Source organism: Pteropus vampyrus, unplaced genomic scaffold, assembly GCF_000151845.1.
Source record: "Pteropus vampyrus isolate Shadow unplaced genomic scaffold, Pvam_2.0 Scaffold233, whole genome shotgun sequence".
NCBI lineage: Eukaryota > Metazoa > Chordata > Mammalia > Chiroptera > Pteropodidae > Pteropus > Pteropus vampyrus.
In genome coordinates, this window is record NW_011889014.1 from 11,594 (window position 1) to 38,357 (window position 26,764).

Below are 26,764 nucleotides of genomic sequence, written 5' to 3' on the forward strand. Positions count from 1 at the left end.
CTTAAATTCCTCTTTTTAAACTTGCGCCGTGGTGAGGTTGGAAAACCCAGAGCCGGGTAAGTAACTGGGACCGCCTGACGCCTGACGCCTGACGCAGGGACACTCCAGGGGCATGTGAGCGCAGCGGGGGGCTGTTCCCCTGGCCCCTGCCGGCCGCCACACAGAGGGAAAGGCAGTTTTGTGCACCTGTAGAGATGTCAGCAGAACCACAGATCCGCTGCACGTATAGTCAGTCTTTCTAGGAAGAAACGACTCTGAAGACATTATCGTTTACCAATCTCCAGTTATTATACAAAATTTCAACACGCACACAAACACACACACACACACACACGCCGCCATAAAGCGGTTATCTCAAAAGATTACTCTGGAAATCTTCCAAAATGGGATCGATGCATTCAGAGGACGAATGGCCTACGTATAGGATCAAGTCCCTTTCCTGTGGAATTTCATTAGATTAAGTAACACTTCCCCTCTCACGGCCCCCTCCTCTGAGTCACCTTAGAGCAATTATAAAAATTATCAGAAGTTCTTGCACTAGGACTCATCTAATTTTTGGTTTTCCCCTTTCGCATAGATTCAGAAGGAAGGTCAGAGCACCCTGCTCCTGCGGTGAGGGGAGCAGGACGGGAGGGTCCTGTGCCTTTCATTCCTCCTGGGAACCTCCCGTCAGAGTCTTTATCCCTCTGTAGTTTCTAATATTTCTCCTAGCATCACCGTATCTTAGAGATTACCTACGCTCACCTTCTTATTTCACAAGGGAAAAAGGCTGAGGCTCAGACTGACAAAGCAAAGTTGTCAGGGTTACACAGTGAAACGGTGGCCGTCATGCCTCTGAGTCCCAGTCCTTTGCACTGTTGGCTACTGTTATTCTAGAACCCCCTCCCCGCCTCCCCATTCACAGGGACTGTAGTCACACCTAGGACATGTGGCGTCAGCACACACAGGACTTCTGACATCGTTAAAGGTGACCTGTAGGAATTTTATGCCTTATTTCTTCTGAAGACCTTGAAGAACTTTTGCATGTTTCCTCACTTGCTTTTTTTAAAAAAAAAAAAATCTTAAAATATGGCACTGAGATTCTATCCCCCTCCCTCATGCAAATGTTTGTTTCCTCGGTTAAGGACCTGCCTGACGCTGGAGTTATTTCTGCGTGAAAGTCTGTCTCAGATTGAGGAGGGCTGGGCGAGAGGCAGAGAGTCAAAGTCTCAGAGTGTAGGTGACAGAATATGTCATCTGTGAGGTGCCCGAGACTTGGCTGGACCTTCCCTACTTCCAACTTGGAATATGTGCTTCCATTCTCGGGGAGCCCCCTCTTCTCCCTTGTGTGGTCTGCCCTCCCACCTCTTTTTCTGCCTGTTTTCCTGTTCTTTCCCTGAGCCTGTGGAAAACACTGCTGACTGCTCCTGCTGTGAACCCGGTTAAGTGTCTCCCCTTTGCCTCCCCACTGCACCCCTGAAAACCACAGGGAACTTTGCTCCTTACCCTGGGAAACATGAGGCAGAAACATTCTAAATGCATGAACATAGGGGCAGGGCATTTTTCCCTTCAAAGCCTACCACTTCGAACAGGTAAACAATGCACAGAATTATACTGATCCTAGGTGTCCCGCCTCTCCTTCCCCCATACTGGGAATTCGCACAGGTGATGTCATCAGGAAAAATGGGGCCGACTCTGCGGTCTCCAAGTCCTTCCCCCAGAGAACACCTGCAGACCGCAGGAGCGGGTGAGGGTACAGGAGAGATAACCCTGGAGGTATCCGTCAGTCCAAGTTAATTCAATATTTTGGGATTCATCTCATTATATAACCATCCCCAGTGTCAACATCAGACTTGGAAGTGTCACTTTTTTCAGAAGGAGTATCTTCATGCCACCAGGACTCCACAGAGGGGCTGGGGAAGGATGGTTGTGACCCTTCTCCACTGGCCACCAGAAGGCTTGTTTCCATTTCTTTGGGATCCTCTAGGTTGACTGTCTCTTCTGGAAGAGATAACACTGGAGGGACTTCTGAGTCGTCGTCGAGGACCCTCATAAACACAGAATTTAAATCTACATTGAAGATAGTTTTGTCCCTGGATCCCTTAGTGGAGCTGCTGTCCTCCTCTGAAAAGAGGTCCGTCAGCACAGTCTCTCTCCTCTCGTAGGCATTCTCACATGTGCATTCTGACTCAGGTCCTGGTGCCATCAGAGACTCAGATTCAGCCTCAGGCTCGGGCGAGTCAGTTTCCTCGGCGTCTGGGGCGTCTGGGGCGTCTGGGTCACTGCAGCCCTCCAAGGTGGCAGAAGAGGTGGAGGCCGGACACAGAGTCCTGCCTGCTAGTCCGTGCATGGTATAGCCTCCTGCACTTGTTCGGGTGGCTGCTTCGTCATCGCTGTCACTTTCATCATAGTTATAATCCCATACTTTCTTCTTTCTGTTGACGGGAATGACCTCCAACACGGTTACCAGTTCCAATGGTGGCAGCTCAGGAAATATCCAGGCTGAGAAGTTATCAAACTTCTTTCAAGGAAAATGAGAGAGAGAGAGAGAGAGACTATCAATTCTGAGTGTGTGTTCTTTTATTTTCTGACATCATAAAACAATTGGATGGATTACACAGTGATGAGGACAGTGACAACAACAACAACAATAATAGCTAACAGTTATACAGCTTTTACTATTTGCTGGGCGCTACTTTTAGGACTTTGCACGTTATATGATTTGTATCCTTCATTTCTTGGATGTTGAAAAGCAGCTTCATGTTTATTTTCTAATTGATTGTTGCTTGTATATAAAAATACAAGCATCTTTGTATCGATTATTTTGTGTGCAACGACTTTGCTAAACTTATTAATCCTAATAATTTATCTCTAGATGCATGTGAATTTTTTACTTAGCCAGTCATACCATCTACAGAACACTGTCTCTGCCCCCACCCCTCAGACCTGAAGTTCCAAGATGGCAGGGCATTTTTGTTCACTTCTATATCCCTACTATCTAGAACATGGGGACACAGAGTAAATACTCAAAAAAATATTCGTTCAATGCAGAAAAAAGAAAAAGAAAAAGAGCTAAGAAGAGATGTAATTAAAAATATTTTAACATCTATTCTTGATTAAACATACATACACAGACACACCAGACCTAGAGGGTTCTGTTTCACTGTTCCTAGAGTTTCTACTTAAACACAGAGCAACAATTTTTAATGGAGAAATACTAGACATACACAAGACAACAACATCTCCTGTCATCACTTGGGATTAACATAATAGTATATATAATTGCCATATAATTTGGATGCATCTTAAGGAGGGGAGGAACCCCAGGGAGACCCAGGAGGAGGGTTAGTCATGAGTTTAGGTAATTCAGTCACAAGATTTGTCTAGGAGGGTACGGGGGTGATGCTAAGGGCCTTTATATCTCAAGGCCATATGAGAAATATTAGTTGGAGTAGGATTTACCTAAGACCTCAAGGCCAAAGCCATGCGTGGTAGATAGGAAGAGTTGGGATGAAGGAGATATGTCACACTGATAGACAAAAAACATCTATTCTTGCAAGACAGGGATCACAGTGTGAAACCCAACACAGAGCCATCTACTTCTCATAAGGCACAGCCGAATGTCAAAATACTAACTTTAATTAAAATCTCCAAAAGTACGCACACCACCCTAATAAACAATCCTTCCCCAACCCACTCAAGCCAGTAAAACTAACAAGAAAAAGGAGTACAATTTTATCAACTGCAGAAGAATATTTACATATGTGGTTGTTAAAAAAAAAAAATAAGAATAAGGTGAATGAGTTGAAACATAGAAAAATGTTTCCGAATGAAAAATTGCAAAACTAATACAGACAGCAATGAGACAGGGAAAATGATAAGTGATGAGCAAAGTTGAACCCAAAGACATGAAGAGGTTTTAGAATCACATAAGAGCAACACCCAGACTCGGTGGAGTAGTTAAGGCTCTGGACAGAAAGTCTGTGCCTTGGGAAGCACAGAGAAGAAGCCCAAGTAAAGTGGCTGGTTTTACTATTAATTAAAATGATACGAATGAGAGCAACTAGGGGGCTGTTATACCCACAATAAGTGAACAAAAGTGGTAAAAATGACTAATCGAGGTCAGCAGATGTCTGGAGAAATGTGCACACTAACATGTCACCACTGGCATTATAAATCACTCCTTTAACTTTTTATAAGACAGATCCACTTTGTGTATGTTCCACTGTAGTAATCCAAAATACAAAGACAATTAATTCTTAATGGCTGAAAAAAGAAAGAAAACAAAGGAAAAGAAATGAAAAAGAAATTAATCCAAATGCCTCACACCTGGGAAATGATTAAGGAAAAATGATACGTTCAGAACAATGGAATAGTATATGATCGTTAAATATAATATGCAGACAAAGTAGAAAAAGAAAATATAAAATGCAAAATATATTTATAAAGATGGAAAAGAACCCAGAGTGTTGAAACACCTTGGTGTTTTCAGAAAATGGGATTTTCTTCTGTGAAAGTATTTACGTAGATAAGAAAAATTCCTGTTAAAATACAAAACAGACAGAAATTAGAAAAACTACATACCAACATTTTGGGGAACTCATTTCTTAAGCATATATAACCAATCCGTTTCAGTGTTACTATGGTGCTCATGATGACAGCTGCTATCAAAAACAGAGTAATCAATGCTCCTATTTTGGCAGATTCTGATGGCTCTGTTGATGAGAAATTAAATAACTTTATTTCCAAATAAATCCAATAGATGTTCACAGGAAGGAACAAATGCACACTGGTCTGGTGGACAAAGGAGATATCAAGGGAGCAAAAGTTGGACAAAATATTGTTAAATACAAAAATAAAAAATGGAAAGTAATCCAAGTATATATTTTTTAAATGATAAAAATGATTATTTATTTATTTGTTTGTTTGTTTGAATTTTTGTAAGAGTTTATTTGAGCCAAACTAACAACACATGTCAGGGAACATGATCTCAAATGCTCCCCAGATTTAGTTTTTAACCCTAACATTTCTTCCAGCTTATGATTATGTTCTATGACTGCACTGTCCAATATGGTCGCCATTAGCTATGCGTGACTAATTAAATTTGAGTGAGCACAACTGAAAATAAGCCCTCGGTTTCTGAGTCACAGTGGCCACATGTGACGTGCTCAGCAGACGTGTCCGTGTGCACTGCGGGCAGGAAGAGGTGGGAAACAGGGGTACGCCTAAAACAATAGGCTCATTTTGAGGCTGAACTTTGGCCACACTGGGACCTCAACTCCGGCTCCTGCTGAACTCGCTTTGTCCTGTTATGAGTCTTTGTCAAAATTCCCTTTGGAAAATGTCAACATTCTGAACGGAAATAGTTTTTTCCATAAGTTCCACTGGACTGAGAAGAAATCAGTAGTTATGTAATAACAAGAGAAAAATTCTGAGCTGTCCTAAATTAAACCGCAGCGAGCCAGGGAGTGGGAGAGACAGCTGTGGGCAGATACCAAGGCTTCCCACAGTTTTGAATGTTTGTTGAAACTTTGAATCGACTTCCAGGTAGCTATCTAAAACAAAACAAAACAAAACAAAAAAACAAACGAAACAAACAAAAAAAACAACCACCAGTTCATGCTTATATATACGAACTTGATGGTCCAAAACCAGTCAATAAGTAGTAAATATTTCTTCCTTAGGGACTGTACACCTGATACTGGAGAGCTGGTTGGGCATGGACATTCTAGAGAGAACTCAACAGAGCTGAGCTCGGCGACCAGGTTCTTCTTGCCTTATGTTGGGAGAAAGAATTTGCAGACAAGACGAATGTCAGGCGGGAACGTGCGAGGTTTCCCGGAGCGAAAGGACACGCTCGAGAGGGAGGTGCAGCAATGAGACCCAGGGGCGCCAAGCATGTCCGCATCTTGCGGGGTTTTGTGCTTATTGGGGGGCTGGGGGGGGCAGGCGTGGAGACGTGGTTACTTTGTCTTCTCCCAGTGGGCGGGGAGCTGGGTCTCCCACTCTTTCTTCCTTGTTTGGCGTTTCCAGAGCTGTCATGGTGTCAGGTACATGATGGGGACCTGGGTAACCACAATGCAGACGACACTATGCTTAGCCAAAGGTCAGGTTCGGGTCAAAGATGGCAGCTAGAACGGGCAGGGCCTGTTTTGGTTTGTCTCCCCTTGCTAGGACTAAAACAGGGAAGGGGCGGAAAAGAGCATGGAGCCACATCCTGCAGGGGGAGGGTTCGTTCCCAGGCTACCTGTCCTGCCTCACACCTGTTCTAGAACTGGCCGGCTTCACATTTTCCACCCTTTCAAAACAAGTTACATCATTCCTCTCCAAACTCACTGTATCAAAGAGCCCAGCGGCCCCAGGATGTCGGACGTGTCTTCACCTTGCCCTGCTGCTGGTGGTTTAGACGGTATGTTCCAGAACCTGGTCCTTTTCTAGCTACCTTGTGGCTCAATCAACCCTTTCTTTCAGAAATGCTCTTAGACGCAAAGGTCTTTGTTTAACAGTAACTAAGGCTCTCTTACATTTCCAGAAAGATCTTTATTACTATTAATCTCATAACCACAGCCTCAGGCAAAACAGATACAAGAGAGAGAAGAGGAAAGATCGGCCCTCCTAAGAGCCAAGGGTGCTTGACCTTACAGAGCAGGAATGACAAAAGGGCAGTGAGGGCAGTGGCTAGAGTTGCAGGCCACCATGGATTGGTCCCAGGGGCTCTCGTCCAACAACACCTGTCACTAGCTGTAACCTCTGGCTTCTCTTCCTGAGTCCTCATCTGTAAAATGAGATGAATCCTTACTGTATAGGGTGGTTGTAAAGGTTGTTAAAAAAAAAAAACAAAAAAAAAACTTAATAACTAACCTAATTGCAATTTTAGCCTCCCCCAGGAGTGGAATTTTAAACAAATCAGTCTGGAATTTCCTGATCAAGCTAGTGAGGTAATCCGCCTGATAAGACCCCTAGTCTTCCTCCAAAGGAAGGCATCCTTGCCTGAAATAATCCATGCCTTTTTCTTAGTCCACTCTCTTTCTGACTATAAAAACCTGTTTTGAACAACACATAGCTGCTTGGCAGGATGCTGCCTGCTGCATGAATCGCTTAACAAAGCCAATTAGATCTTCAAATTTGCTCAGTTGAATTTTGTTCCTTAACATTACTAGAGTTTCCATTAGTGTGAGGTTGTGATTTATAATAAGAAATCTATTTGGGTTTTGACCCAATTCCTGGCATAGAGCTCTACAGATTGATTACCCTAAGTGATAAGGGCCGAAGTAGAAGGAGTGTCTTTCATAATTCATAACAAACCCCTTTGGATTTATGTTAATGAGTGACTTTTGCAAAGCTCCCTGGTCTAGGGGCTGGTTGCCAGGGGAACCCACCGTGTGATTAGAGTGCTGGAACTTTTGGCCCCACTCTGTGACCTCCAGGGGAGGGGCTGGAGGTTGAGCTAATCACCAATGGCCAATGATTTAATCAATCATGGTTATGTAATGAAACCCAATAAAAACTCTGAACGGGAAGGCTTGGGGAGTTTCCAGGTCATTGAAGGAAGTACTGAGTCCGAGGGGACAGAACTCTTGCACTTGGGATCCTTCCAGACTATGTACCTCTTTATCTGGCCGTTCCTTTGCTTCCTTTATAAGTAAGAGGTAACCATTAAGTATAGTGCTTTCTCGAGTTCTGAGTCATTCTAGAGCATTATTAACTCTGAAGGGAGGTCACAGGAACCTCTGAATCTATAGCCAGGCTGGGCAGAAGTCTGGGTAGCCTAGGGACCTAGGCCTTGACACAGGCATCTGTCTACAGCGGGCAGTCTCGTGGGACCGAGCCCTTTAACCTCAGTTAGTGGGGCCTGCACTAACTCTGGGTAGTTAGTGTCAGAAATGAATTGAATCACCGGCTGATGCTGGAGAATCAGTGTTAGTACATAAATACATACATTTGTTTTGGGTTTATGTGTTTGTAAGAGCTACAGGCATAAAGAATCTATGCAGTTTTAGGTTTGCCCACATTTCGCCGACATTATTAAAATAATTTAAGTTAAAAGTTTAGGATGCCTTCTCCTTTAAAACTAGTCTATGCATCATTTGACTCTGAGGAATCCTGGAGAATAAAATCATGCTGAGCACCCTTACGTGCCAGGCACTGTGTAGCATAGTCACTTAATCCACAAAGAAGCATACCACTTAGTTACTTCCTTATCGGTCTCACCTTATTTTATTTTTACTCTGGTAAATGAAAACTGTAAAGAAACTCTCATTGGGGACAGGAAACTCAGAAAGGCTTCTTTGGGGGAGATATGCATAGATTTTTACTTGTGGCCAAACAATTGGAGACCAAGTGACTTCCTGAGAAAGTAAACAGCAGTGAATGTCCCGAAGCCCCATTATTCTCCCTGCCAATTTCTCTGTTCAGAGATCCTCGGTTCGGGGATCAGGCTGTTGACCGTTCCGATGACTTTGCAACGGAAGAGCTACACCTTGTCAGCGACTCTGTCATCTACACGGTCAGGTTTCCCTCTCATCTGTGAGCTACAGTCAACCTTCCCGAGAGCCAGGCCATATCTACGACCCACACCTAAGCTCGTCACATGCATCCATCATCCCACCCTTGGATACCTCCACCTGCAGCTGCTTCCAGCTCCCTAGCTTCCTCTGGCACTTGGCTTGAGTAACACCCAAGCTAAGAGCACAAAGAAATGAACTTCGTCCTGACTCCTGAAATCAAAGTGTTTCTACTTCAGGAGGATTTCGACCTTATAAAGGTAGATACCGGCTGTCGCTATGGTACAGCAACACAAAAGTGACTCCACCGCTCATTGGAGAATGATCTTCAGAAAACGTCGCCACAATGTGCCTTTACTGGAAGAAATACCATTGGTTCTCCCCGACTTTTGGATTCTTTTCTTTCAATAGGTTTTCCCTCACGGTAAAAGCAAAACATGAATTTTTAAAAACTGTCATACCTGATTCCTGTTCGGGTTGAAGACGGGTACATTTTACAGGCGATCTATTTATTGTTCCCAGATTGGAAGGCTCAAAATAAACAGATATACAGTAGTTTGTGTTTGGAATTAGCTCGTTGATGACATAAATGAAATTCCCAGCGATGTCTGCATTGATTTTGGGTTTATGCTGTAAAAATAAGAAAGAAGATCAGTAAGACTTTGAGTAGAATTTCATTTAGAGGCAGGACCTAACAGTATGTTTGAGAATTCGTCTTCAGGTCTTAAATAGGAATAGAAATATCATTTATTTCTTGCAATAAGATAAGCTCGCAAAAATAAGATTATCTTATTTCATTAATGATATGTCTACTTTACATTTAGACAGTGCTTTCATACATATTAACTCACTGGACTATCAAAACAGTGTGCTAATTAGGCATTGTTCTCACTCTCCAGACAAGGAACCCGCAGCTCAGAGTGGTTAAGTAACTTCCCCAAGGCCACACAGCTTGTCTGTGGCAGAATTGAGGCTGATGTCTAGTTCCCTGTCTTCTCCCTTAAAACACCTTGCCTCTCCTCTCCTAGGTAGTTCTGTTCCGTTTTGGAATTAAAGCGATGATACGAAGGTTCGTTCACGAAAAATAACTTTTGTATAAAGCCTTACAGTTTTCAAAGTACGTTCTTACTAGTTCTATAAATTAGCGTTTCTAGCAGTTCGAATATAGCCTTCTGTGATGTTTTTTCTGCAAGTTTCTATTTGAAAGGAGGGAGGATTATTTTAAAACCAACCAACAAACCAAAAGCTCATGCACGGCAAATAAGCAATGAAGAAGAAAAAGAGGACGGAAGCACAAAGTGTCACGGTGGGACAGTGTTTAATAGCGGCTGATTGTCACATCCGGGTTCCATACCTGGCACTGCCATTGTGTGGCCTTGACTAAGTCCGCAACGCCGGCTCCCTCCTACATGCCTCTGTGCCTCACACTCTGCCTCTGCTGCTGTGATTGGATGCAGAGTCCCTGCTCCCAGCCAAAGCCAACCCCATGCTCACGATATTCCATTCACTCTCATTTCCTGTAGGGCGTTGTTTCAATGTCCTTCCTTACTAGAACATTCCATATGCATAAAAACATGCTGTAATTTCTATTTTAAAAAGTCCCTCCCTCGGCAGCGCTTCCTCTCCAGCTACCACTGTGTACTTCTCCTTCCCTTTATAGAAAAACTGAGAGGACTTAGCTCTCTTCACTGTCTCCAGTTTCTCTCTTCCCTCTCTTTCTTGAACCCACTCCCGCCAGGTCTTTACCCCATCACTCCGCCAAAATCTGTCTTATCAAGGTCACCTGGACTTCCATGTTCCTAAATCCAAAACTCAATTCATAGTCCTCTTCTAGCTTGTCCCATTTATAGCATTTGACTCAGTAGATCACTCTCTCCTTCCGGAACTTTCTTCTCTCAGCCACCAGGACCTCCTTCTCACCTAGTCCTCCTTCTACCCTGCTGGTTGTTCTTTCTTAGTCTCTTTGGCTGTTTCTTCCTCATTTGCTAGATCTCCACCTTTTGGAGTCCTCCAGGACTCTGGCCTTGGACATCTTCCCTTCTCTATGCATGACCACTCCCAGGTGATCTCATCTGGTCTCAAGACATTCGATACATATCAAGAAGCCAACGGCTCCCTAGGACATCTCTCTCGCTGGGAGTTTTCTGAACTCCAGGCTCAGTATATTCAACTCCTGCTCAATACCCCTTCTGGGATGCCTACTAGGTACCTCAAATTTAACATGTCCAAAACTGAGCTACTGATACCCAAGCATCCACCTCTCTGCCTATAATCTTCACCATTTTAATTAATGGCAACTCTATCTATCCAGGTGCTCGTGCTAAAAGTGTTCGAGTCCTGACTTCTCTCTTTCTTTACCGCAACGTACATCTAATCCATCCAAAAATATTGTTGGTGCCACTTGCAAAATATATGCAGAATCTGACCACTTCTCATTACTACCATGTGGTCTAAGCCACTACCATCTGTCACCTGGATAAACACCAGTAGTTTCTTTTTTTTCTTGACCTAATTTAAAGATTAATTTTTTTTAATGAAGAAGATTGCTTATCAACTATCGCTTTCCTCTTACAGTGTTATCAATATCCTAATAAACATAAGTCTTTTATGTTAGAAATAATCTAAAACAGAGAGTTAGTAGCTCGTGGGATGACTATAAATTAGATGTGACTGAAATATACTTAATGAAACTTGATATAGTGTCAACGCTGCATAAGTTTATTTTCTCCTCTGTTATTTTTGCTCCCTTTTCCTAAGCAAAGGATTAGAATGTTGATTATAATCCAGGTCGGTAGTAAAGAAAAAATTATTATAATTGTATAACTTGCTACTTCCTATTAAGTAGTAGTTACCATCCCAATAGCCTCTTAACTGGTTTCCCAACTTCTGACTTTAGCCCATATGGTCTAATCTTAACATACAAGCCAGGATGCCCTATTAGAGCTGTGGGTCCTCCAGTAGCTTCCATCACACTCCAAAGACTTGGACCCACAAAGCCCTACAAGATCCAGCCCTATTCCCTCCTTGACCTCACCTCCTTCTCTTCTCCTGTCTCAATCATTCCATTCCAGCTCCCTGCTGCTTCTCAAACCCACTGGGACCACTCCAGCCCCAGGACCTCTGACTTCCCGTGCTCTCTGTCTGTAATGCTCCCCACGACGGTTTTATAATTGGCAAAGAACTATGCAAACATAAGCTGCTATTTCAGCAAGGCCCCTCAGCAAAGCACAGTTTGTCCATTTTCACTCATTCCGGCATTCTAAGCGAATGAATTGAGAAAACAAATAATTTGAGATCTAGAACTGTGTGATACCAGGCTCACCCTGAGGTTACTGGCACTCAGGTAGGTCCTTTGGGGAATCAGGAGGGAACAGAATTGCTGGAAAGAGCCACTTCCCTTACAATGCATGAGGGTGAGAAGGTAGAGACAGATGCTTTTTATGTGCTGCTAAACCATTCTTTTCAAAAAAAATCTCACCCGGATGTGCTGAAATTTGCCTGTTCTCCCCGAATATGCCACGTGCCTCTCTCTCTTCCGTGTGCCACCCGATGGCGTGCGTGCCTCTTATTCTTCGCAAGAAGACCGCACCACTGGGCTAAGTCAACATGTTTCCCCAACGAATGACCTATGGAGACTTCTTTCCTGAAATCCAACCACGCTGACCCAGACTCTTTCGTTTTAACTGTTCAAATCATTACAAATGTCTTTTCTTTTCTTTCTTTTTTTTTTTTTCTAAGAAGAGCGTCCAGTGTATTCATTGCCAACTCAGAACTGTTTGGACCACCTACCTTCTTAACAATGTTCCCCGACTTCTCTTCAATGACAAGTGACAAGTAAAACGATGATCCTTCGCCATGCACTATCTTGGGCAGGACAGGTGGAAACTCCACTGTCACATTAATGTGGTCGGTGAAACCAGCAATCTCAAAATTTGGCGGTTCCAAAGGCACTGTTCAGAAAACACAGTCAGAAACGAACCCCAATGTCAGTCAGCGATCGCTTCCGCTGCCACAATAGTGCCCAACTTCTTTCCAGCTATCTCCCTGTTAAGCTGCCTCTGGTTCCAGCTGAGGCAGAGGCTGTATATTTTTATTGGTGAAACAACGGGAACAATAAAAGTGAAGCGATGTGTTTAATGTTACCACAAGAAACGGAGGACAGATTTTTGGGATGGAAGCCAGTACTTTCCCAATTTTCAGGCTGTATTCTAAACACAGAAGTCAAAATGACTTCTCTCCATGTTGCAATGATGATACATAACCATTGTAGAAATGTCAGAAAATATAGATAGGCAATTGTCCCGGAATGTGGTTAATCATCTTCGGTCCATGTTGTATGTGTGTAAACATATATAGACATATAGAAACTGAACTAGCTTGTACACACACAGACACACACACACACACACACGCACACACACCCCTAAACTAAAATTAAATCATTCTTATCCATACTTTTTTGCATAGTAAATATTTTCACTTATGTCATAAACATACTAATACATATTTATCTACATCAAGGACTGACACACTATGGCCTGTGGATTGAATTTTTCCATAGCCTGCAAGTTCAGAATGGTTTTTATTGTTGAAAGGGCTACAGACAAACAAAGAATATGTGACAGAGACCGTATGTGGCCAACAAAGTCCGAAGTGTTTATTCTCTGGCTCTTCACAGAAAGTCAGGTGGCCCGATTTTCGTCATAACTTTTCATGGCTAATTCTGTTCTGCTAAGCGGTTGTATCATGATTTACCTGATTCACTGTTTCGAACGTTTAGATTGACTCTAATTTTTCTGAATGGAATCTGTATTCCTGGAGCAAAATCTTTGCATTTGCCCATAATTTCTTTAGGACGAATTATTAAAGAGGAATTCTGGATTAGCGCAGGCACGTGTTAAGGTTTTTAATACATACTGCCAAATACTTTCAGAAAGACTGTGCCAAAGTATACTCCCTACATTTCCTCTAAACCTGGGTATTTACAGATTTTTTTTTACAAGAATGAGACTTTAAGCAGTTTTAAGTTAATATTTTTAATACTTGCCATTGTGAGTCTTGAAAAATGATATCCTGTTATTACTTTAATATACTTGCTTTAACGGTCTGAACACCGTGATCTGTAAGTTACACTTTTCATTCTTTTCTATGGATACACACAGATATGTCTATTTACACGCTCAATTCCAGTGGATCTCGCAAGTATCTAATTGTTTGCTTCAGTGGGATTCAGCGGTCATTATCACTTTGCTAAGTGCCTACATAGGATTGCAGACTTTAATAGGGAGCCGAAACCAAATCTTTCTCTCGGAAACCAGTTGCAAAGGAGAACACAGAAAAAGTGATGGCGTCTGGTGGAGAGCCACCGGAGAGCTGACTCCAGTCACAGGGAAAGGGAAAAAGGCATGTCCACTCTTGGGCTCCAGTCTCCTCTTGAGTCTCGACCCTGGACGCACACACGCCCGGGCATTCACACATAAAAGAGGGCTATGATCTGGAGGAGGGGTTCTAGTATTAAGGACAACTGGCCCAGAGAGTTGTCACAGCTCAGATAATAAGCCATGTGAACCTTGCTCCCCACATCCTGTCAGGTGGTTGTTAAAACAAACCGGTAAGCAGCAGCTACGACTACCTGGATGTCGGCCTTCTACGGGCATTGACGATCATCAGCAGAATACAGATGATCGTCTCCCTTTCTGAGTAAGAAAGCTGAGGCTCAGAGAAACAAAGCAGCTACTCCACGGTCACAGAGGTAGGGAGTCACAGGGCCAAGAGGCAGACCTAGCCCCAAATCTAAAACACCTGTGTAGACCTGCCTATTTCATGGCAGAGAAAATAATGATGATCTTGATGACAATGATGAAGATGATAAAGAGAGGTCAACTCACTATCAATTAACGGGAATAAGCTGCCCTCACAATCGACCAGCGTACTGTTCCCTCGGTGTCCGACTACTCTGAGGGTGTACGTCTCAGACATGTTCACCCACGCATCTGTCAGGTCACAGAATGATCTTGTGATATTTGTACAGTCCTTCACAGTAATGACATCTTCTGGTCCACTTTGAAAGGAAAAGAAATGGTAAAAGGAAAACTTTAGCATTTATATGATGAGAATCCATGAACTCCATACCCTACTTCCTCATTCCTTTGTGATTCTGCTCAAATGTCATTGTATCAAGTCATCTGGCCTAAACATATCATTTAAAATGGAACACCTCATCTTGCCCTGCCCACCCTCATCCCCATTCCCCTTAGCTATCTATTTTTATTCATACCATTAACCACCACCTGCCACATTTTATCTTTATTTGTTTATTGATGTCTGTGCCTACTTTCGGAATGTCTAGACCAATAGGGCTGGACATTGGTTCGTGGTTGGACCACCTAACATATAACAGGTGCTCAGTAAATATTTGCTGAATGAATGAATGAGCAAACCTTGGGCTTTCATGGTAGAGGCCCCAGATGTCCTTGCTCCTGCAGGATAATCATGAGTACCCTCCCTGAGATCCCTCGCTCTGGCTAAAGACCACCTGGCCCGGTCCTAAGTCAGCCTGTGCTATACAGGAATGATGCAGACACCTAATCTCTTGAGTTTCAGAAAGGTAGATGGGTGATACATGTGACTGCCTGCTGCAGAGAGAAATTTAAGACTTTAGTGGGCAACAAGGAGAAACTTGCCAAAGGCCTTCTCTACCAGGTCAGTCAACAGTAGCAACGGCTATAAGCTAAATAAATGACAAACAAAAGGAGACTCTGAGGAGCTACTGGATCAAGAGTAATGAGGGTGACTGTTCCAGATGGAAAGAAGAGAGCCAAAGATGGTTCCATTCATTATGTCATTAATCGTTAGAGCAACTCCTAAGTAGAATGAATATCTCAGAGAGATTGAGCTCTGTGCCCAGGGTCATAGCAGGTTAGTGATCAAGCCAGACTTTGGATCTGAGCCTCTTCTAGTGTGGGCCAGGCGGCTTTTTGATGTGCCCCATGCCTCTCTGAGTAAAGAGAAGTGACCACAAACCATCAATAAGGTCACCAGATCTTTAGACTCCTGTCCTCAGAAAATATACCAATTTTAAACATTCGGACTTAATCGAATTAGAGAAATAATTGTGAAAATGATATACAATAATTATTTTGCTTCTGAGGCTTCGACTTGTAGAAACTGGTTTTGGTTATAAATATGAGCTTTGTCAAAAATAGCTTTGGATTGTTATTTGATTTAAAAATGGATTTGTGTTTGGTCTTTGAATTTTTAAAACTCTGAATAAAAAACAGTACGGGGAGCTCTGTCACTAGTAAACTCACCTCTTCCCCACTCCCACATAACAGAAAGACAATGTATGTAGCAAGAGAAAAATGAAACGTCAAACTAACCTCATGATTGCATACTGTAATGTATAGTGAGTTGGTACAATGGAGTGGTCTTTTAATTTCCACGATAAAATTGTCCGGAAATTTCTTAACGTTATCTTGAAAATGCAAGGCTCATCTGAAACATCTAAAGGGAATAGGAGGGGGGGGAAAAAAAAAAAAGGAAACACTGAAATGTGCAAACCAAGGCTGTATCTTGGCCACTGTCTAGACTGTCCCTTGCGATTTGGAGCCCACACCTCAAGCAAAGAAGTTCTCTGCAGGCTACATAGGCAGGAAACAGTTTTCTCAAACATAAGAAATAAACTGATACAACCAGTTAATGAGCAACACAATATCAGGGCAGGCCAGCTTAGGAAACAAGAAGTTAGCACTGTGTAAACAGAATTTGAGCTCACTCAATTATCATTGACTCTCAGTGGCTCACTGGATCGAAATAATCCAGGTCACCCCGGGCCACCCCGTTCTTTCAACTCGACTCCCAACTCCCTCTGCAGTCCTCCCTAAGCTGCTCAGCTCACTGCAAGCCTTTCCCCTGTGAATTCCGCCCTGAACTCATTCCCTACCCCAGAAGGAGAGAATAATGTGCGTCCAGACATGTTCAAACATTTAATCCCCACAACAAGGCTGAAGTAGGTGCTATTAATAGACCCATTCTATGGACTGTGAAATTGAGACGTTGAATTATGCAATGTTAGGCAGCAGCCAATGAGCCTCTAAAGCTATGCTTGTCAAATCCTGCCTTAAATAGTTACAAGTTTTTAAGATCATCTAAGTATCCTGCGGTTAGGACCTGGGCCTTTGATTCTTGGTTCTCGACTCTTTCTCCAGTGCTCATCACAAGGCTGAACACATACTTAATGCATAGTGGTTTTGTGGACAGATTTATCTATGTGGGCAAGAAGCTTAGTTAAAAAAATTATTTTCCTTTACCTGGTATCAGGTAGGGGATAACAGATAGAAGGGCAAAAAGTAAAGGGAAATTATTTTCGGATCATTTTTTTGTTTGGCATAGTCTGTGTCTCTTCATTCTTCTATTAAGGGGTTTTAAATTGAATATTCTTTTAAGGGGTTTTAAAATTATGACTAGTGTTAATTTCTTCTATTAGTTTTGTGAGGCAAATGTGAAAACCAGAAATGGCTAATTTGGGCTCCTTTTACAAAGAAAGGATTTGAGAAAAAGGATTCACACAAAATGGGCAATGGATCTGGGATCAGAAACCAAATCTCTCACATTCTAGACTTCTGAACGGCCACCCCCAACGCTCTGACCCTTACACAAAATTTAGTGAAGCTAAGAAAATCTCTTACCAGGCAAAGTTTGCAAAGTACCAAACACGAGGATAATGTACACTAGGAGGAAGAAAAACACATTAGACGATGGTGCTTTCTCCGGGCTCGATTTATAACCGCTGCTCTGCATCTGGCATTCATTTGCACACATGCGCTAATATTGGATCGAGACTTTCTTGTGCTAAAAAAAATGCTAGAGTCGATGTTCTTAGAGAGTTGACATTGGTATTAGGGGCAGTGGTCCAGGGATTTCATCCTGAGTGAATCCAAAATAAGATCTGTTAGAGAGCTGACACAAATTACAAGCATTGGCTGGTTGAGGGAGTATCCCGAGAAGCAGTTATGTGTCTGGAAAGATTCTCAGAATATGAATAGGCATGATGCTAATTAACAAACTTTAAAGATAGTTATCAAGCGTGGTGGAGGAAGAAAGGCGTTGGTGATGGGAATTGGGCTTCTCATTTGTTTTCTGGATGTCACCATGAGTTGTGGGGGAGGGGTACTGGCAGTTTTCATAGGTGGAGACCAAGGATGTTATTTATACGCTCCAATGTCCCATTCAGAGATCTCTTACTCATAAGCTATGGAACAGATGATGCAATGATACTGATATGGAACCAACAGAAAGGTAGCGAAAAGGCACAAATAGGACCATAGGAAAAAAAAATCTATAAATTCAGTAAAAATAAATGAAGTGTAAAAACCAAAGTTCAGGGATGACTTTTCAGTCTGGTGACACTGGTAAAAAATATGAGGTCTGGCCTCTTTGTAAATATAGGAGTAGAGTGATAAATTCCACCTTGCATTAGAATGAGGGTATTAAAAGAAATTACTCTTCAAATTACATACGAGGCCCTTCCCCATCATTATTGAGCCTTAAGTCATTTGTGTTCCTTTGTTTTCCCAAAATTAACAGTAGGGCAGAAACCCATATTGAATCCAAACCATCAGCACAGGCTTTCCTATCTGTGCTCCATCTGGCTCTTGACATTGGGCAGGCTGACAGCGGGTCCTCAATTTGCAACTCCCCAAGAGGGCTCTTGGTCGTGATGACCAGGCCCTGCTCTTATAAGAGCTGTGATAAAAAGTAACACTTACCCATGAGATACAAATTAAGTGGTCTAATCAAAGAGGCATCCTGGCTCAAAAGCATCTTTGTTATTTTATAAGTCCTTTCTTGACGGTCACATCTGAAAAGAAATCGATACGAGGTGATCAAAATTCTGAAGTGTCTAATTAAGTTGAAAGATAAGAATGGACAAAAACAAGACAATGAAAGACTAGCAGGAAGTTCCTGCTTCCAGGCTTTTCGTGCCCTCCTAGGAGCTGGGCCATTTACTCCCACGTATGTGAGCAGCCTGATCTCAGTTTCTGGGCCCCATTCCCTACCTGGTTGGGGAGAAATTTTAAATTTAACTCTTGACTAGGTACATGGTCATCTTGTTCCAAAAGTTTAAACATACAAAAAAGTAAATAGTGAAGAATCTTGCTTCCTTTAGAAATCCACATTTATTTATTTATTTGTTTGTTTGTTTGTTTGTTTGTTTTTGGTGAGTCCTTCAGAATATCTTTATGCATAAACAAAAATGAATGTATATTATTTCCCCCCTGCTTTTTCCACTTAAAAATATATCCAGGGGAGGGAGAGAGCAATTGGGGAGATCATTTTATAAACTATATAGGTGTCTAACCAATGTACTGTATACTTGAAACTAATTAAAATAAACACATAAATAATATATATATTTGGGAGACCTTTCTACATTCACATCAAAGAGAATTTCCTTGTTTTTTTTTTTTTTCCTAAATAGTTGCACTGTCTATTCTATGGACACGCGTCATTTATGTTATCAGTCGGTGATGGCTATTTGATTTGCTTCCAATCTTTTCTTCAATGAATTATCTTAGATACACATAATTCTGCACTTAGACAAGTCTAAGTGAAGGGAAACATTCCAGAAATAGGACTGCTAGGCAAAAGGGTGTATCGGTCAGGGTGCCAGCAGGAAACAGCACATTCAAGCAAGACACTTTAATAAAATCTTTCATCAAATCTGCGAGCAAGACGTAGGCAAACCGTAAGGAAGTACAGTACCTGGAGCTACCAACAGCGGGGGCTGTTACCACCCTGGGCTTGATGCACAAAGAGAAGGTGCCCCAACTGGACTTTGGAAGGAGAGACTCCTGTGTGAGGAGCTATGACCTAAGCCAGACACAGCCAGCCCAAGGTGACTGTGCACGGTGGGGGCCGAAGGATAAATAAATTACCCATCACTATCTTTCCTCCCTTCCCTTGGGGCTCCACATTGGGTGAAATCAACCAGAAGTCAGAAAACAAAGATGCTACTGGCGGTAGCCATAGAAGACAGGAATCCCAGAGCAAAGAAAAGGGTGGGGAAGGAGGAGGCTGGGATGCAGTGGCAGACAGGAGACTGGGCACAAAGGAGTTCTGAATTTGTAATTTCAATATAAAGGCCACAGCCCCACCCTCGTGGCTGCATTAATTCCCACAACCAACTGCAATGTGTGCGAGCTTTCTGCCTCCCCACGGTGTCTTCACAGAGGTTTGGATTTTTAAGAATTAAATTCACACATAAAAAAATTGCTTTCAGACTAATAGTCATTTGTATTTCTCTTATTCTGAGTGAGATTGAGCATCTTTTCCTATCTGTAAGAGCTATTTGTATTTCCCTTCTTGTTAACTGTCTGTATCTGTGCCCATTTTTCTACCGAGTTGCTGCTTTTTCTTCTTACTGGTTTGCAGGAGCTTAGAGTGTAGAAGGGAAATTGGCCCTTTGTGACATGTCACTTTTTCCCCTCTCCCCTTGTCACTTGTCTTTTGATTTGCTTATGCTTTTTTTTTTTTTTTAAACCGTACAGTAGTTTCTAAGTTTTGTTTTCAGGTTTAAAGCTATTTTCTTTCTTAGCATCTACATTTTGAGTCCATTAGAAAGCCTTCCTCACTCCAAGGCGAGAAATTCTTTAAGAATTTTAAGGAGCCATCGAGTCACTGTTGTTCCTTCTCTGCTCAGAGCTTTGTCTCCATCCAAGCAACGGGCCCTATAGATCCTGAGTCTTCTTCTATCCCCAAACAGTAAGGAAGTATCAAGCGCAAGTTGAAAATGACCACAAACTAGCAGACTTGACTGAGTTCAAGCTAAAGACGAATTTAAAAGTCCTCTTTTCAAAAAATATTTTTTTGTTTTTCAATTACAGTTGGCATACAATATTATATTAGTTTCAGGTGGACCACATAGTGATTAGGCATCTATATATCTCACGAAGTGATCACGCCGGTAACTCTAGCATCCATCTGATACCATTCAGTTATTACAATATCAGTGACTGTATTTCTTACATTATTCTTTTTATCTCCATGACTATTTGTAACGGCCGTTTTGTACTTCTTAATCCCTTCCCTGCTTGTCCCCTGTTCCCCCAATCCTCCTCCCATCTGCTAACCCTCAAAATGTTCTCTGTCTCTATGAGTTTGTTTCTGTTTTGTGGTTGTTGATTTTGTTCTTTGGATTTCACATGAAATCACATGGTATTTATCTTTCTCTGACTTACTCCTCTCAACTCAGCACAATACCCTCTAGGTCCATCATGAAGTATTTTTTTTTCCATCCTTTACTTTCAGTCTCTGAAAGTGTCTTTTAACCTTAAGTGATTCTCTTGCAGGCAGCCTATGTAAGGGTCTTGTTTTCTCATCCATTCCGCCAGCCTATCTTTTGATTAGAGTATTTAATTCTTTTTCATTTGAAGTACTCATTGATAGACATGTGGTTATTGCCATTCTTTATTCATATTTTTGATACATATTTTTTTCTCCTTCTTAAAGAAGTCCTTTCAACATTTCCTGTAATACTGGCTTGGTGGTGATGAACTCATAACTTTCTTGTCTGGGAAGGTTTTTATTTGTCCTTTGATTCTAAATGATAGCTTTGCTGGATAGAGTAATCTTGGTTGTAGGTCCTGGATTTTCATCACTTTGAAAATTTTGTGCCAGACTCTTCTGGCCTTGCAAAGTTTCTGTTGAGAAATCAGCTTACAGTCCAATGAGAGCTCCCTTGTAGGTAACTGATTGCTTTTCTCTTGCTGCTTTTAAGATTTTTTTGTCTTTAACTTGGTTATCACAGGCCCTGCTCAGAATACTCCCCTAGAGAAATCCAAGAGACTCCAAATCATAATTGCCATTCCTGCTGCAGATCTCACCACCCATGAGGGATCTAGGTGCCTCCACCCAAAACTTACTGCGTAATACTGTACCCATTTAGAACACCTACAGAGCTGTCTTCGGACTATGCAAAGTCATTTCAGCTGAGGGCTTGCATAGTTGTTAGATTCTGGGTGCACCTAGACTTTAGAATGCCACACTGGGGGTGACTCCCTTATACTTGAACATCTGCCCTGTGGCCTCTGGTCCTTCTTTTTTTTTTTTTTCCAATGGCAGTATATCCTTTCTGATAGCAGTGCATCTATAGAACGCTTGGTCCCTTTAGCAGCAGAGAAACATGCACACACACAACTACACAATTAGATTACTCTCCTTCTCTGGGTCAATGGACACTCCTCCCTTCTTTGTTCCTGATGACTCACACTCTAGATGTCTGGAAACTAACTAGAGTCTTGCTTTCTGGGAAAACCTAATTTCTCATCTTGGTTTCCTGCCCGGCATTGTTAATAAAGCTCCTTAAAACTCTCCCTGACTACAAATAGATCAGCCTTCCTAAAGCCTAGCTCTTGTTACTGTCATCTCTGTGGCCAGGGCCAGCTTTAGTCCCCTGGGCCCTGCATGCAGAAGAGTCCCACACTTGGTTTACTGCTCTCCTGTGGCTGTTTTGAAATTCTTAATAACTTTATCCTTGCACTGGTCTTTTGTTAGTGAAGTCTGACGGGACAATGGAACAGGTGCTGGGCTTGGAGCCTCATATCACTCTTGGTCTCACTAACCCCTCCTTTGCAGGGTGAGAGTCCCACGCCCGGCCTGGATCCTCTCTACAGCCATGTCTGCTGATGTTCTTCACGTGGGGTGACAGCTGGATCACATTGTTGGAGAGTCCCATGTTGCACTGATGCCTGCCAGCTGTGTGTGCAGGGAGGGTGGGGAACATGAAGGGTGGAAGCTGTCCCTGCCCTGAGCTGTCAGTGCCCTGCTTCACCCAGGAGGCAGCTCGTCTGTTGGGGGTGGGCATCTAGGTCAGCCCTGATCCAGGTACCTAGCACATCCAGAAGCAGAGGTTTAAAGACTCTTGGATGTTGCATGCTGTGGCTTGGGATGGCGGGTCCTTGGGAAGGAGAGACTTGACTTTCCCAGAGCCCACCCCAGGCTGGGGTGTGGGGTGGCTAGCAGAAGGTGGGTTCTGGCTTCCTTCAGGCCCAACTTCATGTGTGCCCAGAATCACCAGTGCAAGGTTTCTTGGATATCTGTGGGAACTGCACTGGCCCTGGGTTTCTCTGTGCATGAGCAAGTGCTCCTTGGGCTGGCTGTGTGCATGGAGAGACCCCTCCTCCTCCTTGCTACCTTCCTCCTTGCTACCTTCCTGAGACTGGCTTCACTTTATTTCTTCTGGCTAGTTGGAGGCACTTTCCGAAGATGTGCTATAAAATGCCAATTGTGTAATTTGGTGATTCCCCATACAAATTAATCGCTCTTATACTTGCGGTTAGTTCTGGCTTTGCACAATATAAAGTAGACTAGTAAAATTCAGGCTGGTAATTTAAAATTTTATTTTTACTCAGAATGACATTAGCAAATTTAAAAATGCAAGTTGAGACACAGAGACTGTGGAAGAAAAAGCTTTGTATTTTAGTACCTTTAGTACCTGGAAAATGGCATTTTCTTTTGGCCTACAGATCATTTCTGTTTCAATAAAATTTCTTTTATTCTATTTCCGGTGGCATTTTGTGTCCCATTTGTTGGTTTCTCTATATCTGGGATCCCAATTAACCCTAATGCTTGATCATGCTTTGTCTTCCACATCAGATCCTTTCCAACTGACTTAATCTTTGTCTCTTCATCCGTATTCATTGGGCTTAAATCAAGCCTTTCGTCTATTAAAACATATTTATTTTCAGCTGTATTTATTCTGTCCTTTTAGCATTTCTTCTGCAATTATGTTTCTCTGGTCTTCAATTTATTCTTTTAAGTCTGCGATTTCCCTTTTCATCTCAATTTTCACATTTTTTCATCTCTGAGTTTATTTTATTGAATTCATATTTTTATCAAGTTGTTGCAGGTCTAAACCTAGTGTAAGAAATTTCGTTCTGTTCCAAGAGTAATGTTTTCTTTTTAGTAAGACTCTCTGCAAGCACGTTGTTCTTCCCCTGCCCCACACACATCATTTCTGTTCACTTTGCACTTGTGTTTGAATGGCTTTGTCACCTGTTACTGTGATACAGCAGAGTAACATTTTGAACTCTTTTTACAACAGTACTTGATTCCAGTTTAGTCTGTAAAGATGAGCCATGTCTCTAGCTCAAAGAATTGGTGCTGGGGTGGGGGAACTTGGTCAAGAGAGGGTACCATCTGTCAGGGTACCCGGGCCCTACTTCCTCCCAGAAGACCTGAAGTGTCATTTTCACTGCCCCTCGTGGAGAGGTGAAGTAGTCAGCCACTGGCTTGTGAGTGGTTCCCCTGATTTTTGTGCTGACTTTCCCCATTTCACTGGCCTCTGACCAGCACCAACAGCTCATTGCTCCTTTGTGAGAAAAGCAAAAGTATGCTAAGACTCAGTATCTTCTTTCCTGTTCATTGGGGAGCATTTTCAAGATTTTTGTGGACTCACTGGTATAGTTTCCAGCGGTTGGGCGCACTCAAATTGTAAATATATTTTTTAAATCCTCAGAATCAAAACCACAACAACAGCAATACTTAAGAATAACTCTCCCATGTACCAGTTCGTAAAACCCTGGCTTGCAGGGGAACTAAGTGCACTCATTTTCCTGCTGGCTCTGGAAAAATTTTTTAGTGGCTCAGAACTAACCCCATCCCACATCTCTTTTTTTCCCTCTCGTTTTCTCTTCTCTCCAGTTCTCATCAGCCATATTCAGCAAACCTGTTCTCCCATCTAATTATCGTTTCTTTATTCTTCCTGAATTGCAGACAGCCAGTTTCATTTTTTCGAAAAAAAAAATTTCAGGAAAAAGCAGTGTCGAACTCTGCTCTCGATCAGACTGTATTTCACAAATTATAAGACGCATATTTCCTTCCTGTATTTGAATATCTCTGAAGTCAGAATGCTTCCTACAGTGACATGACATAGTATAACTGACAGTGTTTTTTCTAACTTGGTGACAAAAGGTTAATGTGCATCTTCTACTCAATAGCATTTTAGTTTTGGTAACATATAATGGCTGAGAGTCCAAGAATAAATATGCTGTTAATAGATTGAAGGTCTATAAATGTAATAGTGTGTGCAAGTGGGAGGGATGGAATATATATTTTAATAAGTGTCACTTCTAAGACACTGTCTTTCACTTCTAAGTGATTTTTTTTTTTTAAAGACAAATTACCATTTGTCAAACTCTAGGAACTAAAATTCGGGCAGATTAACTTTTAAATAAATACATTTTTTTTTTTAAGACAAATTACCATTTGTCAAACTATAGGAACTAAAATTCGGGCAGATTAACTTTTAAATAAATACATGAGAAACTTTAGAGGAAATATAACAATAAAAGAGCTACACAAATTTTTGATAATCTAAAATTGAAAAAGTTTGTGAACTACAGAACCTAAAAGTTCAAGTCATTTCCTGCAACAGGTAAAATCTTAGTAGGCATATCCGTATCGCTAGGAATGTTTACCGGATGTTTTCTTCGGAGCTGATTTTCGTAAGGCCTAGCTCGCTTCCCTTTCCACAGATGTGCGGGGCGCGGGGCGTCGGGGAGAAGATTCGGGGCGGAGGGGTGGGGACCTAGAGATCTCATCAGGTGCGAAGCTGACCGCCTGCAGGTGGAGGGGTGGGCGCCTGCCTCTGCTCATCCCACCTCGTCCTGCTCAGATATGACCCTTGGACATGTCATTTTAGTTTCTAAAACCTCTCGCCAAACAAAAACAAAGAAATATTAAAAGAAAAAAAATAAAAAGGAGACCGGATATCTAGAGTTTCTCAGTAAAGCCATCGCTAGACACCTAAGTTGTTTGATGGATAGAACTCGCAACAGGGTTTAACTGGGTTTAACTGGTCGATCTGCTCGGAGTTGAAGCGCAAGCTTCCATTCGCACCCAGTTCCTCATTCCCTCTCGGACCCTGGAGCGGGGTCCGCTCAGCTTGTCTCCTCGACGATGTCCCCTTGCCCTCTCTAGCTTCCACGCGAAGGATGTGGAAGGCCGTAGGTACGCTCCAGCCCCGGGTGCCCCTCTGACCCTCTCCCGCACGGGCACAGGGGAAGGTTAATTCGGGGTGCTCTCTTGGAGAACGGGCTGAAGACCCCCAAGCAGAGGCCCGAGCAGGTAACCCATTTTTGCAAGGCGGAGTGGATCTTGAGGAATTCGACCCTCAAACTTCACAACGAACGGTTCGCATCCAGTAGCGGCACGTGCCCGGGTGTCCCGGGAATCCTGGCTGGGGAACGGGGGGGGGGGGGGGGGGGGGGGCGGATGCGCAGGGCTGGGTGCAAAGAAAGAGGCTCCCAGCTGGGACGAAGAACAGAGGAAGGCAGGGCCGAGGGCGGCGCGGCCGCGGGGGCAGCCCCTGAGCGACCCGCGCGCTGCCAGGGCCCCCCGCGCCCGGAGGGAGGCGGGAAGGAGGGGCCCCGTTACCAGGGCCTGGCGCCGGATTCCGGGAAGTGGCCGCAGGGGCGCGCGTCCGCCCGGGAGTCCGCCGCACTACAGATCTCCGCCATCCACCCGGGTCCCCGCCATCCACCCGCTTCCCGCGTTACCTTGGCAGTTTCGCGTGGCCGATCCGCTCCGCTCCGGGGCGCTCGTCTCGGCTCCCCGCCCGCGGGCCGACCCCTCCGCTGCCCTTCCGTACCCCGGCTGGCGCTCGCCGCCGGCGAGGGAGCGGGCCGAGCGGCCGGGCGGTGGCCCGTAGACTCCGCTGGAGGGCTGTCTCGGCTCGACCCGCACAATTTCCTCCCCGAGAGGTGGGGAAAGCGTCCAGCGCCCCCAGCGCAGGCCTTCTGCAGGGCTCCGCGGCGGCCGGGGGGCGGGCCGGGGGCGGGCGTGGGGCGGGCATAGCAGATGAAGTAACTCACTGACGTTTCTGGAGTCGGCCCCTTACCAACCCCCATCCCCACCGCACATAATAAAAATGGGTTGAATGAATGGATGAATGAACGAATGAATGAATGGATCATTCCCTGCCCCCCTCCCCCACTTACTAGTTATACAAACTGCTCCGATCATAATTTTGCAATCAGTAAAACAGGGATAAAAAGAGCTACCATTGAGTTGTGAAGGCTTGATTTAGTTTCAAGCTCAAACAGGCCTTTGTAAATATTGGTTCGAACTAAAAGTCAACAACTCTTCCTAGATCCATCAGTGAATTGAAGTCACAGGGCAAATTGCAGCCCCGAAACCCGGAGAGACAGGCAAATGTAGAGCATCAGTTGGACAAGGAATAGAAGTCTCTGAAGTCACAGGAAAACGTAAACTATACTTGA

General features: G+C 43.3%; 2 protein-coding genes across 6 annotated transcripts in view; both read right to left on the reverse strand.

The window, feature by feature from the left end:
* LOC111728848 (interleukin-10 receptor subunit beta-like) overlaps positions 1–22,432 on the reverse strand; it is a 31,416-nt gene extending 8,984 nt beyond the window's left edge. Inside the window, exons 1-2 of the mRNA XM_023519715.1 lie at positions 22,315–22,432; positions 9,838–9,843 (exon numbers count right to left, since the gene is read on the reverse strand). Coding sequence (XP_023375483.1) covers positions 9,838–9,843; positions 22,315–22,417 — 109 coding nt within the window. The 5' untranslated portion in view covers positions 22,418–22,432. The remainder of the gene's footprint in view (positions 1–9,837; positions 9,844–22,314) is intronic.
* Positions 267–26,309, reverse strand: IFNAR2 (interferon alpha and beta receptor subunit 2). 5 transcript variants are annotated; one of them, XM_011373835.2, is made up of 9 exons: positions 26,042–26,309; positions 18,251–18,342; positions 17,171–17,212; positions 15,863–15,986; positions 14,372–14,544; positions 12,273–12,433; positions 8,945–9,113; positions 4,564–4,694; positions 267–2,500 (listed from the first exon to the last, which is right to left on the reverse strand). In XM_011373835.2, exons 2-9 carry the CDS (start codon positions 18,303–18,305, stop codon positions 1,793–1,795), a joined length of 1,563 nt encoding a protein of 520 aa, XP_011372137.1. In that variant the 5' UTR covers positions 18,306–18,342; positions 26,042–26,309; the 3' UTR covers positions 267–1,792. The 5 variants fall into 5 exon arrangements, with proteins under 5 accessions (XP_011372137.1, XP_023375481.1, XP_011372138.1 ...); XM_023519713.1 differs by lacking the exon at positions 26,042–26,309 and adding an exon at positions 24,962–25,551; XM_011373836.2 differs by lacking the exon at positions 17,171–17,212.
* Positions 26,310–26,764: the final 455 nt, after the last annotated feature.